The sequence below is a fragment of the Hippopotamus amphibius genome, chromosome 4 (genome assembly GCF_030028045.1).
Source record: "Hippopotamus amphibius kiboko isolate mHipAmp2 chromosome 4, mHipAmp2.hap2, whole genome shotgun sequence".
Taxonomy (NCBI): Eukaryota; Metazoa; Chordata; class Mammalia; order Artiodactyla; family Hippopotamidae; genus Hippopotamus; species Hippopotamus amphibius.
In genome coordinates, this window is record NC_080189.1 from 163,938,619 (window position 1) to 163,953,117 (window position 14,499).

At 39.0% G+C, this 14,499-nt stretch overlaps 1 protein-coding gene across 6 annotated transcripts in view; it reads left to right on the forward strand.

The window, feature by feature from the left end:
- The window catches only part of NRXN3 (neurexin 3), a 1,504,067-nt gene that overhangs the window by 540,859 nt on the left and 948,709 nt on the right, over window positions 1-14,499 (forward strand). For all 6 annotated transcript variants that reach the window (XM_057731261.1, XM_057731262.1, XM_057731259.1 and 3 more), the window contains 2 exons: window positions 4,210-4,413; window positions 10,417-10,443. In XM_057731261.1, coding sequence (XP_057587244.1) covers window positions 4,210-4,413; window positions 10,417-10,443 — 231 coding nt within the window. The remainder of the gene's footprint in view (window positions 1-4,209; window positions 4,414-10,416; window positions 10,444-14,499) is intronic.

Genomic DNA, 14,499 nt, shown 5'->3' on the forward strand with positions numbered 1-14,499 from the left:
CAGTTTATTGTAAAAAAATAAAAAATTTAAAAAAAAATTCTGAAAGAATATGACATCAACCAAGAATCCTATAGCCAACAAAACTGTCTTTCAAAAGTGTAAGTGAAATAAAGATGTACTGTGTAAACAGAAACAGAATTCATTGCCAGTATACCTGCCTTATAAGAACTACTAAAAGAAGTTCTTTAAATTGAAAGGAAATGACAGCAGACAGTAATTTGAATCTACATGAAAAAACAGTTCCAATAAAGGTGATTATGTAGGTAATGATAAAAGAGTATAATTACACATTTCTTCTCTTTCTTCTTTTAAGATTTAAAAAGCAATTGCATAAAACAATGTATAAAATGTATTGTTGGGCCCGTAACATATAGAATTGTAATATATTTGACAATAAAACAAAAATGAATGAAGCTATATTGGAGAAAGGGAATGACACCAGATGGTACCTTGAATCCACAAAAAGAAATGAAGAGACAGACATGGTAAATAATAAGCTTAATTTAAAAAAAACTATATAAATATATCTAAGCTCTCCTTTCTTCACTTCATAAAAAGACAAACGTTTTTATAAAGCAATAATTATAACAATTTATTTCTGAGTTTGAAACATAAATATATAGACATTATATGAGTAACAGTAATAACACAAAAAGGAGGACCAGAAGAGAGGTGTGTAAGAGTAAAGTTTCTGTATCTTACTGGAATTAAGTTAGTATAAATATGAAGTAGATTCTGATAAATTAAGTTGCATGTTGTAAGTCCTAGATCGACCACTAAGAAAGTGGCTTTTAGTTACTTAATTATGTAGTTAAGAATCGTTGAAGGAATTAAAATAATATGCTAGGAAATATTCACTTAAGACAAAAGGAAGTAATAGAGGAGGAAAAGAGAAACAAAATAGGAGAACTGTATAAGTACTATTATGTCAGCTTTTCATGATGTTGTCTTTCAATACTCAATAATCCGATAGATTTTATTTTTATATTTTTAATTGTTAAATATTGTTTCTTTTTATTAATTTTTATTGGAGTACAGTTGCTTTACAATGTTGTGTTAGTTTCTACTGTATAGCCAAATGACCCAGCAATCTCACAAATCCCAATCTGGGCATATATGCAGAGAAAACCATAATTCAAAAAGATACATGTACCGCAATGTTCATAGCAGCATTACTTACAATAACCAAGACATGGAAGCAACCTAAATGTCCATCAGCAGAGGAATGGATAAAGAAGATGTGGTACATATATACAGTGGAATGATCTGATAGATGTTAGATAAAGTAACTTTCCTTATTTAGACTCACTTTACTTCAAATTAGTATTCCATTCATGGTACCCCTTGTGTTTGAAATCTTTCAAGCAAATTAATATGAATTCTGAAACAAATTTTGTCTCAGCTGATTCCTGTGTTAAATTTTCTCCTTCATCACCCTCTCCTTAAAAATATTATGTTAGTAGTAGGACACACTCACCAAGATACACACAAAGGTGTACATTGAGATACATACTTTATTTTGTACTATTATGTGTTTAACTACATACCCACCTGATATTTGTTCTCTGACACTACCAATATTGACATAAAGATGCATTCACTTATGCATATATTTGGGCCCTACACATATCAAGAGGGATAAAAGTGGCTATTAGTTTTTGAATTATTTAAGTTGAATGCATCAGAACAACCATTTCATGGCTCACTGACTACCCTAACATCTTTTAAAAAGGAGTGTATCTGTGTGTGGGTATCTATAGTAGAAGGTACATAGTAATAATTAATGGAGTTCATAATTACACAAATATATGGCATTGTGGGCATAGTAATATATAACTACGTTATTTATAAGTACATATCTCTTTATAGAATTCTATAGGTTCATAAAATACAGTTTTAAATAATGGCATGTATGTATATATGTGCACACATGTACATGCATGTACACACACACACACACACGAACACCACAGGCAGCCATGAAGCATTATAGATGTACTTTGGGTGCTAAGAAGCACAGGTGTGCTCTGGTATAACACTCTCACAATTTGACGGAATCGTTATATACACAGCGGTGAGCGTCAGACTGCCTGTGTTTAATTTCTAACTCTGCCATTTGTTAGACCTATGGCCTGGTAATAACATTGTCTTCTTCAAGATGTACTTGTGAGGATTAAATGCCATCTTAATGCATGTAAAATCCCAGAAAGCAGCAGGCAAATAGTGTTCAGTAAATTTTAGCTATCATTATTGATATTTTGATTCTGCTCTTTCATGAGATAAAAGTTTCTTTCACACCTGGAGCATGTGTTACATTTAGATTTTGCTTCTCATCTAAGAACAGATCTTCAAAATATGTTTTTCATTTTGATGGTGTCTGTAACTGTCACATATTTGTGATCCTCTTAGAATTTGTAAATTATAATATACAACTATTAGCGTGTCATGGATTTTACCCAGGTAGTGATTGAGTCCTAGGAATGACAGGTGTATTTATATTGTTTTTCATGGTCCCTTTGTGCATTGTATAAATAAGGTTGGGGGGGATGATGATGACATAGACTATTTTGAGAACCTTCGGTGTGTTCCGCCTGGTCTCTCCCTATTCCTGTGCCTTTTATACATGAGGGCAGAAGACGTTTGTCTCTTTTGTTCACTGTTATGTCCTCAACACCTAGAAGATTGCCTGGTATACAGTATCACAAATGAGCATATTGTGGTACCTTATAATCTAAAACTATTCATTTAGTTCCCAGTATCTACCAAAGTCCATTGATTTTATTCTAATTTCAAAGCACCTTTGTATAACTATTCTCAAACTTTGCTTGTTGCTTCTGTTAAACTGAAGTTTGTTATTATCTGAGCATACCCCTCTTTCTTTCCTTTTTGTGTATAGTGATACTGTTTTATCTACCTGTGAAATCTGATGCCATCACTTCTTTCATTAAAAACCCCACCCATCAACCAAGACCAGCTTCAGACTCTACCCCATCAACTCTACTCACCTGCATGCTATAGCCTCTCTCTTCTGAATGCTCCTAGCTTTGTCAATATATCTTTTCTGGGTCATTTAGCCATGTTTATATACTAGTACAGTTATTTGCGTGTGCTGAGTCTCCCCTCAGGACAGGGACGTTGTCTGCTTCACCTTTGTATCCTCCATAGTGCATATAGGAAGGCAGCAAATATTTGGCAACAGCAAGTATTTAATAAGGACCTATTCAGTGCCAGCTACTAAGCTTAGTGACAGTTGAATTCGTAGGAATGTGAGTGATATTCGCTTCCTGTGTTCTCTGAAAATATTTGCTAGATAGATGATTAAACACATTCATATTTTGAGCGATACAGTGCTATATAACAAGCCCTGGACTTGGTATTGGATATACTGGGTTAGAATCTAGACTGTGTGACTTTGGGGTGATAACATCCCCCACCCCCAAGAGCCTTGGATTTCTGTTTGAAAGTAGGAATACTAGACCCACATTGTGGTATTAGGTGAGATAACATATTGGAGGGGGTGGAGAGCTCGTGACCAAAGTGTTTGGACTAGAGAAGGTATCGAAAAAAAGTGAGCTTCTTCCTTTCTTATAGAAGTGCTATTTGAATAAAAGTAAAATGTCTGGTTCTCAAAAGTGTCCTTAGCTTTTGTGGTGGTTGCTCTGGCCCTGGCTCTGTCAATCTTCTCTGAACGGACCAAGCAAACTCCTGCAAGGCCTGGCCACGAGAGCTGCTGTGGGGCCTGGCTGTGCTGCTGCTCCTTCCTCCTGCTAGCAGCTCTCTGGCAAATATGTATTTATTTGATGAGGTGCTGTAAACTGCTGCTTCCCTCCTGTTCTTCGTGAAATACTTCCAGGACTCTAGTTTTGTTTAGTGTCTTGTTTTGCTTTATTGTCTCTACAGCATACAGAATTACAATGAATACCATCGGTGAGGGCATCTCCACTTTTGCAGAAAGCCTTCACATCCATCATTTCATGTGGTACCGTTGACACGTTGGTGAGCGTGGCAGGGCAGGGACCAGCGCCGTCAGATGCCTTTTGCAAATGAGGAACTAGAACCTCAGCATTTAAGAGGCCTGCGTATAGCTTAAAAGTGGCAGTGGAGGTCTAGCCAGCCCAAGCCACCTGTCTACAGACTGGGCGCCCTCTGGTTTCCAAGTCACGCTCTGACGTCCTGCGTCCTGACCATCTCCTCCTTTCTCCTCTGCAGAGGCGTCCATCTTGAGCTACGACGGCAGCATGTACATGAAGGTCGTCATGCCCATGGTCATGCACACCGAGGCAGAGGACGTGTCCTTCCGCTTCATGTCCCAGCGAGCTTATGGGCTGCTGGTGGCTACGACCTCCAGGGACTCCGCTGACACCCTGCGTCTGGAGCTGGATGGGGGCCGCGTCAAGCTCATGGTTAACTTAGGTATCGTATGAAGTACCTCTGCCACTCTGTTTGGGCTTGTCTTCCCTTTCTTTTCTGATTTTCATTGGTTTGACTGAATTCTTTGTTTGTTTCTTGAAAGTTAGCTGCTCACTTCCTGTTTAATAGACCGAGGATAAAACCCAACAGCAACAAACACCTTCTCCTTGTTTCTGCATGAGGTTTTGATGTCAATTTCTGGTTTCTGACAGTGGTGGTTTCTTTACTAGAAGATTTGTTTTCTAAGTTTCCTTTCTTGGTTTTTGGAATCGTTTAGCTTTTGTGTAAAACACGCTACTTTGGTCCATCTTTTGATCAATCACATTCCCATTAAGTCTGACTCCTCGGTCACCACTCAAAACAGTCAGCAGAGGACAGGGATAGGGTAGGAGATGGAAGCAAAATGGGAGGGTGGTGTTGGAGAGAACAAAGCCATGTGAGTTGGATGAGAAACGCATTGTGTGTAGCTCCACAAGGACTATTCAAATGAGAAATTCTGGTGGCCTTGATGACATAGATATCTCCTTATACTTTCTCCTAGTGGAGAGCACAAGTCACATTGTTTCTGTTGTCCCATTGGGGAAAAATTCTATAAATTTAGAGTCTCTGACACATGGAAGGATGGTGTGGCTCCTGATGTATCCCCTTCTTCCTTCCCGACATTCCTACCCTCATTCAGCAGCCCTTTTTATAAAGATTATTAAATCACACTGTTAACAGTTACTCTATTCTCATATAACGCATATGCATTCCTCCTTAGCATTGAAAAATTATGACAATTTCCAATTTGTGGCTTTATTGGGAGAGGACCTGTTCTTCTACTGTAATTACCTAGAATGATACTTTGGAAATTCCTCTTTTATGGCCTTGCATTCTCTCCGGCTGCTGACTTTCTTGACTGAATGCTAATCAATCTTCTATGGAGAATGGGAACCTCTTGGTTTTTGGAAGGAAGAAAAGCAATCTCTATTTCTGCTGATTCTCCTCAGTAGAAAGTCAATGCCCTGTGTTGACAGGATTAGTGATACAGCTGAGTTCTAACTTTCTAAGCCTATGGTTTGTTTGGCGATGCAGAATACACAACTCCTTCATAAAGGTGTCAGTGGAATGGCTTGTCAGAGGTGTGGAGAAGACCTGATGGGCAAATGTACCAGACGCAGGATGAAACACAACCCTGGATGGCCTGGTGGGAACGTGGGAAATCCACACCAGTCTTATCTGCTGTCAGGTCAACTAGTCACACTTGAAAAATGCCTATTTTACAATCCTAAAAATCTCTAGGACACAGAAGACTGTTTTGAGCAGTGGCTTGTTTAGTTGTGCCTCTTTTTTTTTTTCAATTTGCAGCTTTTACAACACTGTGCCCTTTTTCTTTCCCAACCACATTTGATTTCTGTTGTCAGTGTGTCTCTTGGTTTTTCTTTGGTTTGTGTACGTGAGTGTTTGGTTATTTTGGGTTTTGTTTTTCTCTTTTGCTGGATCTTTGTGGGTGTTCTTGAGTTTCCAATCCTCCCCACCATCAGCCATGGTAAATCAAAAGATGGTATTCAACCCTTCAAAGGCCCAAAGCCTGCGGCCCGCATAGCAAACAGCCTTGAGAACAGAGTGTACTGAGCAGCCTTCAGGGGCTGGCATTCCCCTGTTCCCCTCACCTTCCCCTCCCTACACCATCCTCCCTGCCTGAAACCAACCAACCAGAGCACATACCTGAAACCAACCACTGGTAGCCAACTGTCGATGTCTCTGAAAAACAACAAAGGAAATAAAAACAAAAAATAACCCCTCCAAAAACCAAAATGAAAACAAATGTGACCTCCTAACTAGCTCACAGAAAAGATGATAGGGTCAGTTTTTAACCATCTATTTCAAGGTAAGAGAGAGCCAAAGATATACGAATGCTTAGCCCTGCAGGGTCCTGGGGAAATGCACATTGCCTTTAAACAGACAACTTTTTTTCTTTTCCTTTTTAGATGTTGTTTTGTAAGATTAAAAGCCAACTGTGACAGGTCTCACATCTTATAAGGAAAAATGCGAGTGGAGGAAGATAAAAGGGGATGAAGAAAGAGACTAACAAGTTCTCTCTCTGTCTCTCTGTCTCTCTGTCTCTCTCTCTGTCTCTCTCTCTCTCTCTCTCTCTCTCACACACACACACACACACACACACACACACACACAGAGTTATAGGTCCCAGGTGTATTCCTAGAAGCATTATTTTTCAATTTTAAACTCTCACGAAAATCTGGAGAGATATGCTTTTTTAAAAGACACTGCCTCCTGGCTCCTTTCTGCACACAATCAGTGTAACTCCTCCAAAGTTGAGGCATCTTAGGCAAAAGAGAGTGAGCCCCTCCTAGAGAACACTGTTCTTCTCTAGCAACAATGGTGATCTCTTTTTTCTCTGAAGGGTATAGTTCACCACAATTACTGGTTTGAATTTACTTTCTTTCAAACCTAACATAGAAAACTGAACTTAAATTCTTTGTACGTGTGTATGCAAATCTTCATACTCATGCTTTGTTTGAAGGTTCCCTTCCTGCCCCCTCCCCAGAATATACCCCTTCATAAATGCTTTCTTTCTCCTTGTCATGAATTCATATTACCCTTTTTTGATTATAGTAGAAAACATCTCCAAGCAGAGTGTTCACAATCCCCGAAACTGATTTCAAATGATTCCTCCCTCCACTTAAGTTGTGTCTCTTTTCTAGCACAGGCACTAATGATATTCCATTTTATTTCAAAGTGTTCACACATATACGCTCATGATATAAATGTCTGTATTTTTCTGATGTAACGTGTCCCCTAATGTCAAGGAGACTAGGCTTTTCCAAGGGCCTTGCTTTCTGAAGATAGTCAGCTGTGGCAACAGCAGGCATGAACAGTGTCCAGCTATACACAGCACGTTTTTAAAAGCTGTGAGGTTGGCCATTGGCCAGTCATATTTTCATCTCTTAGTATTAAAAGATATAATAATAATTTTTAATATTATAGTATTTTAAAATATTTTAAAAACATTATTTCAATCTCACAGTGACTTTGTGAGATACATCAGCAGAGTGTTTTTATGATTGCTTGATAGACATGAAACAAACAAAGTAGGTTGCAGAGGCGGAACTACCCATGTTTCTAAACTACGTGATTGTCATCTGTTCCCTCCACAGATCAACACAGTGGATCCATGGTGTGACAAATTTAATGCCTTCTGACTGCTTTCATGATGGTCACCTTTTAAACATGTGCAGAAGGCATCTTTTTCCTTGGTGCTTGGTTTGAATTGAGCCATACAGCAGAAAAGTCAATCAGTATTGGCACAGCCTCATTTGTGGGCCTTTAGAATCCTCAGCAGAATGCAGGCAGCCTTTCTTAAGTGATGGAGGCTTGGAGGCAGTGTCGTGCAGCTTGGTTAATTGCATTCAGATTCTCCAGATGTCCTCTCTCTGCAAGCATGGACTTGATGACTACTGTTTACAGTATGCATCACTGAAGACAGGCAACTCCTAGAAACATTCACCTCTTCCATGTTCAACCCAAAACTCACCAATATGGAAAATAATAATTTCTCCTTATTTACTAAAATGAAACAAAAAAACTAAAACAGAATGAACACACACACACACACACACACACACACAGCCCTCAAATACCATGCCAAGGCTCAGGCAGAGAAAGAACTTTGGCTGCTACTAGAGATGTAAAGGAAACTGCCTTCCGAGGACAGTTCTTCTGATTCATTTTTCATTAAAAAATACATCCTCACTATCAAGACCACTCTCTCAGACCCTATGAACAAGGGACTGGGATAGATTTTTCTCCTCAAACTTATTCTTCAAGTAAAGTGACAGAATAATTTTTCACTTCTTAACACACCCAGTTGTCTGGTATCTTGAAAGATCCACGTCCTCACTTGGAGGACTCGGTTTAAAGACACCATTCAGTTCATGGAACCACTTGGGCGCACCCAGAAAGATGAGCCCAACCCAACACCTCTGCCTAGACCAGGTCCTTGACTAAGAATAAATCTTCAGCAGCACAGAAACCAAAGCAGAAATCTACTTCTTGTTTAAAGTTCCTGGGTTTGTTGTTTTAGGGTCACTCTTTCCCTTTCCCTCTCCCCGAAGCCCACCCATACACCTGCTTCCCCTCTTTCTTGAATCCATCAGGGAGGGGCATTTCTCCGGCCTCAGGTGATGGTAGGCAAACCAGCAGCTGAGGCCGCACTTCTTCCTCCCTCCCTGCCCTCCCCTTCCCCAGTCCTCACCAGGGGCATGGCCTCCTCTGTCTGGTGATCGTACCAGTTGCTCCAGGGCTGTTTGCTCCCACTTTTCTGTTGCGGTTGACGACACATGACAAACCTAACCGCACGAAACCAAACCCAGATTTTTCTCAAGAGATATTCTTCTGGGGAACAAACAAGCTGCCCGCCCCCTTCCTCAGAATGCTTGGGTGTTATAAACTGCTCCTATCTGATGCACATAGTTTCATTCTGCCCTGTCATTTGCCACTGGTGTCTTTCTCACTTGCTTGCTTAAAATGGTCTACTTTGGGTAATTCAAATGGTGGCATTATCTTCTACGAGTCCTCCAACACTATTGGGTTAACCTTAGCTAGAAGAAGACCATAGTTTCTAACTGTGTATCTTCCTGTAATTTTCTCCTTTTCTTTATCGTTTTACTTCTACCTTTAAATATCTGGCTTTAAACAAATTATTATAGGAATTCCCACCATTGTAAAGCAAACTTAGGTTCAACTGGGCAGCCTGGTAACAATTAACCTGAGACATTGCTCTGACCATCCTGCCCAGTCCCCTACTAACACCCATTGACTCTGCTCTAGACCTTTTATGCTGTGTCCATGACTCCAAAGAGATATTAATAAATGGATAGATACGTTGGCCTCTGGCACAAAATACTTTGTCTGGTGACCGAGCACTGGAAAATTAGCCACCCTTTATTCCCTCTCTTTCCCATTAAAAAAATAAAAAATAATTTTCTTTCTTCAAGACGCAGGATCACAGAGTGAAATAGGTAGGATGTCAAAGGTGCCCAAGACCTCCTCCCCATGTGCCCATCTTGCCTTCTCCTCGAATGCTGTGGGCGCTCGATTCAGTCTGAGCATTCAGGCAGGAAGACAGAGGTGGGCTTCATGTGTGGGTTGCTCTAGGGGCCTTTGAAACCACAGCAGAGACCCCAATCAATCGTGATAACACCATAGAACTCCTTCTACCCAACACCCAACCCCACCTCTCTAAAATCTGGGATGGGTGTTTGTGCGGTTAGCTGTTTGCAAGTGGCCATTTTATGACAGGAAATGACCAGGTGGTGTTAACCCTTTCCTTACCTCTGAAGATAATGGCAAGTCTGCCTACATAAATTTCAATAGCATTTGGGGCCCGACCTAAGGAGAGAGGGTGGAGGGAGTTTGGTTTTAGAAAAAGAGAAAGGGTTAAATACTGCACTGATAAACTTCACAGATAGATTTTTGAAAATGATACAATATGTCAGACTGGTGATATATCTTTGGAAAAACAAAAATTGTGTTAATGCTACTTTTAAAGATAAATTTGAAGAAAAATCAATTGTAGAGGGAAACAAAATATAACCTGCATTCAGTGGGGAAATTTTTGCAGTATTTTCCAAGTTTAACAAAATTAATATTTCAAAGTCCAGGTTTGAAATACTTTATATAAGTGAATAGGATTTTCAAAAGAAAAAAAAAAAGAAGCATACTCGGTGTCTATTGTGGATATATATGTATACCAGTATATATCTCTATACATATGTGTATATATATATGTGTGTGTGTGTATATATATATGTATCCAACTTTATTAAACAATATACTGTACATATACACCCACCCTTAAACTTGTACATACTATATATATATATAAAATGGCCACATTTCTTGCGTGTGTCTGTCCCCGGAAGGGTGGACTGATTGTTTTTGGATGTCTGCAGCTGTTACCTTGAAGGATGCAATTTCATCTTTCATTTATTTTTCCCCATCTAGACTGTATCAGGATAAACTGTAACTCCAGTAAGTTTTCCCTCAAGTTTCATTTTGTTCTTTAAAAAAGAAAAGCAAACTGACTTTATTTTGTTTACTGTTTTATGAGCTGTTTCTGATTTGAATTATTTTATTTTCTAATGATGGAGTTGGGGGGAACTGGGGTTGACAAGCTGAAGGGCTGGGGTGATGGTTTGGGCTGAGTGTGGCCCGGGCTGTGGTTTCTGAATGGAGGCAGGTCCTCTCTTCTTTCCTGGCATGTGTTCTATATGCAGAAAAGGAGGAAAGGCCACCTGGATAATGAAATAGCTTAAAAATGAATTGAAATGGTAATTCGTTGTTTGGGGAAGATAACTCTGAGGGATGGACAAAAGTGTTAGAGCTACCAGAATGCACTTCTCCACTACCAGAAGCTTCAGAAAATGAAAGCAAAGTTCATCACCCACAAGGTGGCTGCCAACTCTGACATTTCTTTCCTGGCATTTATCGCTGTAGGTTTTGTTGGTTTTTTTTTCAAGGAGGGTGGGCAAAGCACTGCTCTTGGTAATAATGCAAGATTTTAACCAAAGACTTGAGATACATTCTAGCTCTTCTGAATAAAAAATGGCAGACTATTATTTTTACTTTATCCCATTCAGATATTCCACCTCTTGAAGAAGCATCTTAATGAGGAACCGGCTAATACTCACGCATTTCTTCCTCTGTCTCAGAAATGCACATTAACTGGAGTCATGAAGTAGGGGAATAGGAGAAGAACAAGGGATGATGGGCATAAGGGAAAGAACAGGCCTAGAGGATAAAAGGAAGAAAGGAAGGAATACATTTTGAGTCCTATAGTGTGTTATATTAGTTAAAGCAATTAAATAACAAGCAACTAAGGTAATTGGTTAGGGTCATTAGCTACAACAGACAGTCCTAACATTTCAGTGGCTCAGCACAAAAGGTTTCTTCCTCCTTTGGGCAAAGTCCAATGCCAGTTGAGCAGCTCTCCTGGTCAGCTCTCTTCAAAGAAGTAATTCAGGCATCTAAGATTCTTCTATGAGTTGAGTTCAACAGCGTTGGAGTTCTTCACTTCTAGTTGTATCCGTGGGGAAGAGAGAGAGAGCTTGAATAGTTATGCAGTATGTCTTATTGCCTTGCCTAAAAATGCCATTCTTCACTTCTGCCCGTATTTTGTCAGCTGTGGTTCCATCTTAAACTCAAAGGAAGCTGGGAAATACAGTCTTCCTGTGGATGAGGAGGACAAAATTGGGTTGATTGAGCATCTGACACACACAATTCTCAGTATCTATTAGTTCATTTATTGCTTCTTATCTTGCTAGGGTCTTTCTGTAGGAACAAACTCAGAAAAGGAAATAATCTGCATTTCAATTACTTGTTTATCCCATCCTTTTAAAAATTTTCAAGGTATTGGCTAGTTTAACCTTTTTTCTTGGGAGATATATTATCAGGATAACAAATTAATAAAGCCCAAATCTGCTTCTGGCGAGGAGGAGAGCAGTGTTCTATATAAATTAACAACAACAACAAGAAATGTAAAAAACTGATATAAACAACAACTTGCTAAAGTAGAGTGCTTTCTGCTTGCCTTGGCATCACTTTCATTTAATTTAAGCAATGTCCTATTTTGCTGTGTTTAAATATTTCTAATTAGCCAGACATTTCTCATGATATTTAGATCATTACAAGTCTAATTGAAACATCCTTTTTCTCCAAAGACTGGCGTTTTCTCTTCTTTAAGCAGCTTTATTGAGATATAATTTCCATACTACAGAATTCATCCATTGTAAGACTATAATTCAGTGATTTTTGTTAATTTTCTAGGGTTGCCCAAATATCACCAGTCACATTTTAGAACATTTCCAGCACTCCCCAAATTTCTCTTATGTCCTTCTGCAGTTAATCCCTGCTCCCATCCCACAGTCCTAGACAGCTGTTGATCTGCTTTTGTCTCTATAAACCTGCCTTTTCTGGACATTTTGTATAAATGGAATCATATAACATGAAGTCATTTGTGTCTGGCTTCTTAAAAAAAATACAGCACATCTATGGAAAAGTTTGTCTTTTCCTTTTGCATTAGTTTCCAGAAGGAAATAAGATGAAGCTGAGCATGAAAGTGGAAAACCTCATCCAGAGCTGAATCTGGCATCTTCTGGCTTCAGGGACCTATTTGCAGAATAGAAAACTGAGGGAGTTAATTGATCAGGATAGCAGGGCCTGCTTCTTGTGTTCTATCCATACTTTATCTTACATTTAATTCCATATATTCCATCTGATTAGCCATGGAGAGTCATCATAAGACAAGTTCCCGAATTCTTTCTCCTGGGAAAACAGTGATTCTTCTCCAGGACACAGATGCCAACAGACTTTCTAAGTCTGATAAAAGATTTTCTATTCAGAACCACCAAAAGCAGCATTGAGAGGAAATGCACACTGAAAAGATGTGTACTGACTTTGATCACAGATTAGAAAGGTTTAAATCAATATTCAGGTAAAGAGTCAAGACTGGATTTTGAAAAATCAATTTTGATTTCTCATGATAAATCTTTAACATGCTAAGGAAGTTAACTTTGGTGAAAGCATCAAAGAACCACGGTGCCCACTAGTTGCACAGGGGTTGAATAGAAACAAAACAAAAAAACAGAACACAAGTTCTCTGAACTAATCTAAGACCTTTAGTGCTGAGGCGTGTAGATGTGTACCCAGGGTAATGTAGAGTCACAAAGTAAATGTGATACATTGTCTTGAAGTTAATTTTAATTGTTGATTTGGAATAAAAACTTGAATTGAAAGCAAAGTAATATTTGACGCAGAAGAATGCAAATAAACATGAATCTTATTTAATGTATAAATCTTATTCTTATGTTTTAACAAAAAAAAATAGAATTCAAAGTCTTATCCTTTTTATTGTGTATTTTCTCTGTTCTCTTCCTGGCATTATTGGCACTTGGGTGGAAAAGTTTGAGATTACCCAACTAAATTAGGGGATAAAACAGGTACAGGTGACTAGAACTTCTAAACACCTCTTCTCACAGACATGGTATCAGAGTTCATAGTTCAACCTGTTATAGAATCTCAAGTTGTTTCTGTAATATCCTGTCTCTTATACAATTTTTCACTCTAAGTCCAAGAAATAAGATTGATTTGCAATCTGAATGTGAGAGGGAGGGGGCTGCCTCTTACCCCTGAGCCGCAGCTGGCATTTCAGTAGCAGTCATAGGGTATAATTCCTCAAGTTTCAAAACAAAACTTCTTTTTTCTCTTGAAGGGACATAGTGAATTAAGATTTAACCAAGTTTGGATGTAAGTTCATGAACTTTTCCAGTAATTCCTTTTTAGAATGCCTGTCCTGTGAAGAGTCAGTTAGGTATAATATTGAATAACATTATCTGTTTGTTTGTTTTTTCCTGTTCATCTACACCAAAATATTGTTCGTTCAGGGAAATGGCTATGTCCATGGGTTTGTGTGACTGTCTTTTTAATGGAGAGAAGACCATGAAAAAGAAGGACCATCTTCCAGTGTGAAGAGAAAGCCACTGGACCTGATAGAGGGCAGTGATCTCAAGACAAAAGCCTTTTCCTTTTGGCTTTGTTGGCTGGCCCTTCTGTCAGTAACTGACCCAGCTCCATGACGAGGGTTTCCAAGAAGCAGAAACAATTTTCTAATCAGATTCTCTGCCTTTTTCCCTTTCTTACTTTCTCTTTTCCAGTACTTTTTCTTTCCACATAATATCTATGATATACTTACCATTACTCATTCCAAATCTTACTACCCCTGCCTTCCAAATCCTATAGGAATACCACAGCATACACTCTTCTCAGGCTGTTATCACCAAGCATTTATTAGAGAGTGTGCCAATCAAAGTCTTTGGTTGAATCAGGGACATTGCTGGGTTTGATTCATTTGCCAGGGATATTTAAAAATAAGTCGATGGAAATTGCCAGTTTAGAACTGACTTTAAAACTGCAAAAGAGCAACAGAGTTGGCAGTCATCGTGGTGGATTAAACTCCAGGGTGACCTGGAGCACGACTAAAGAAAACAGGCTTGCTTTCTGGGAATTTCTGGAGGAAATCACTCGTTCCTA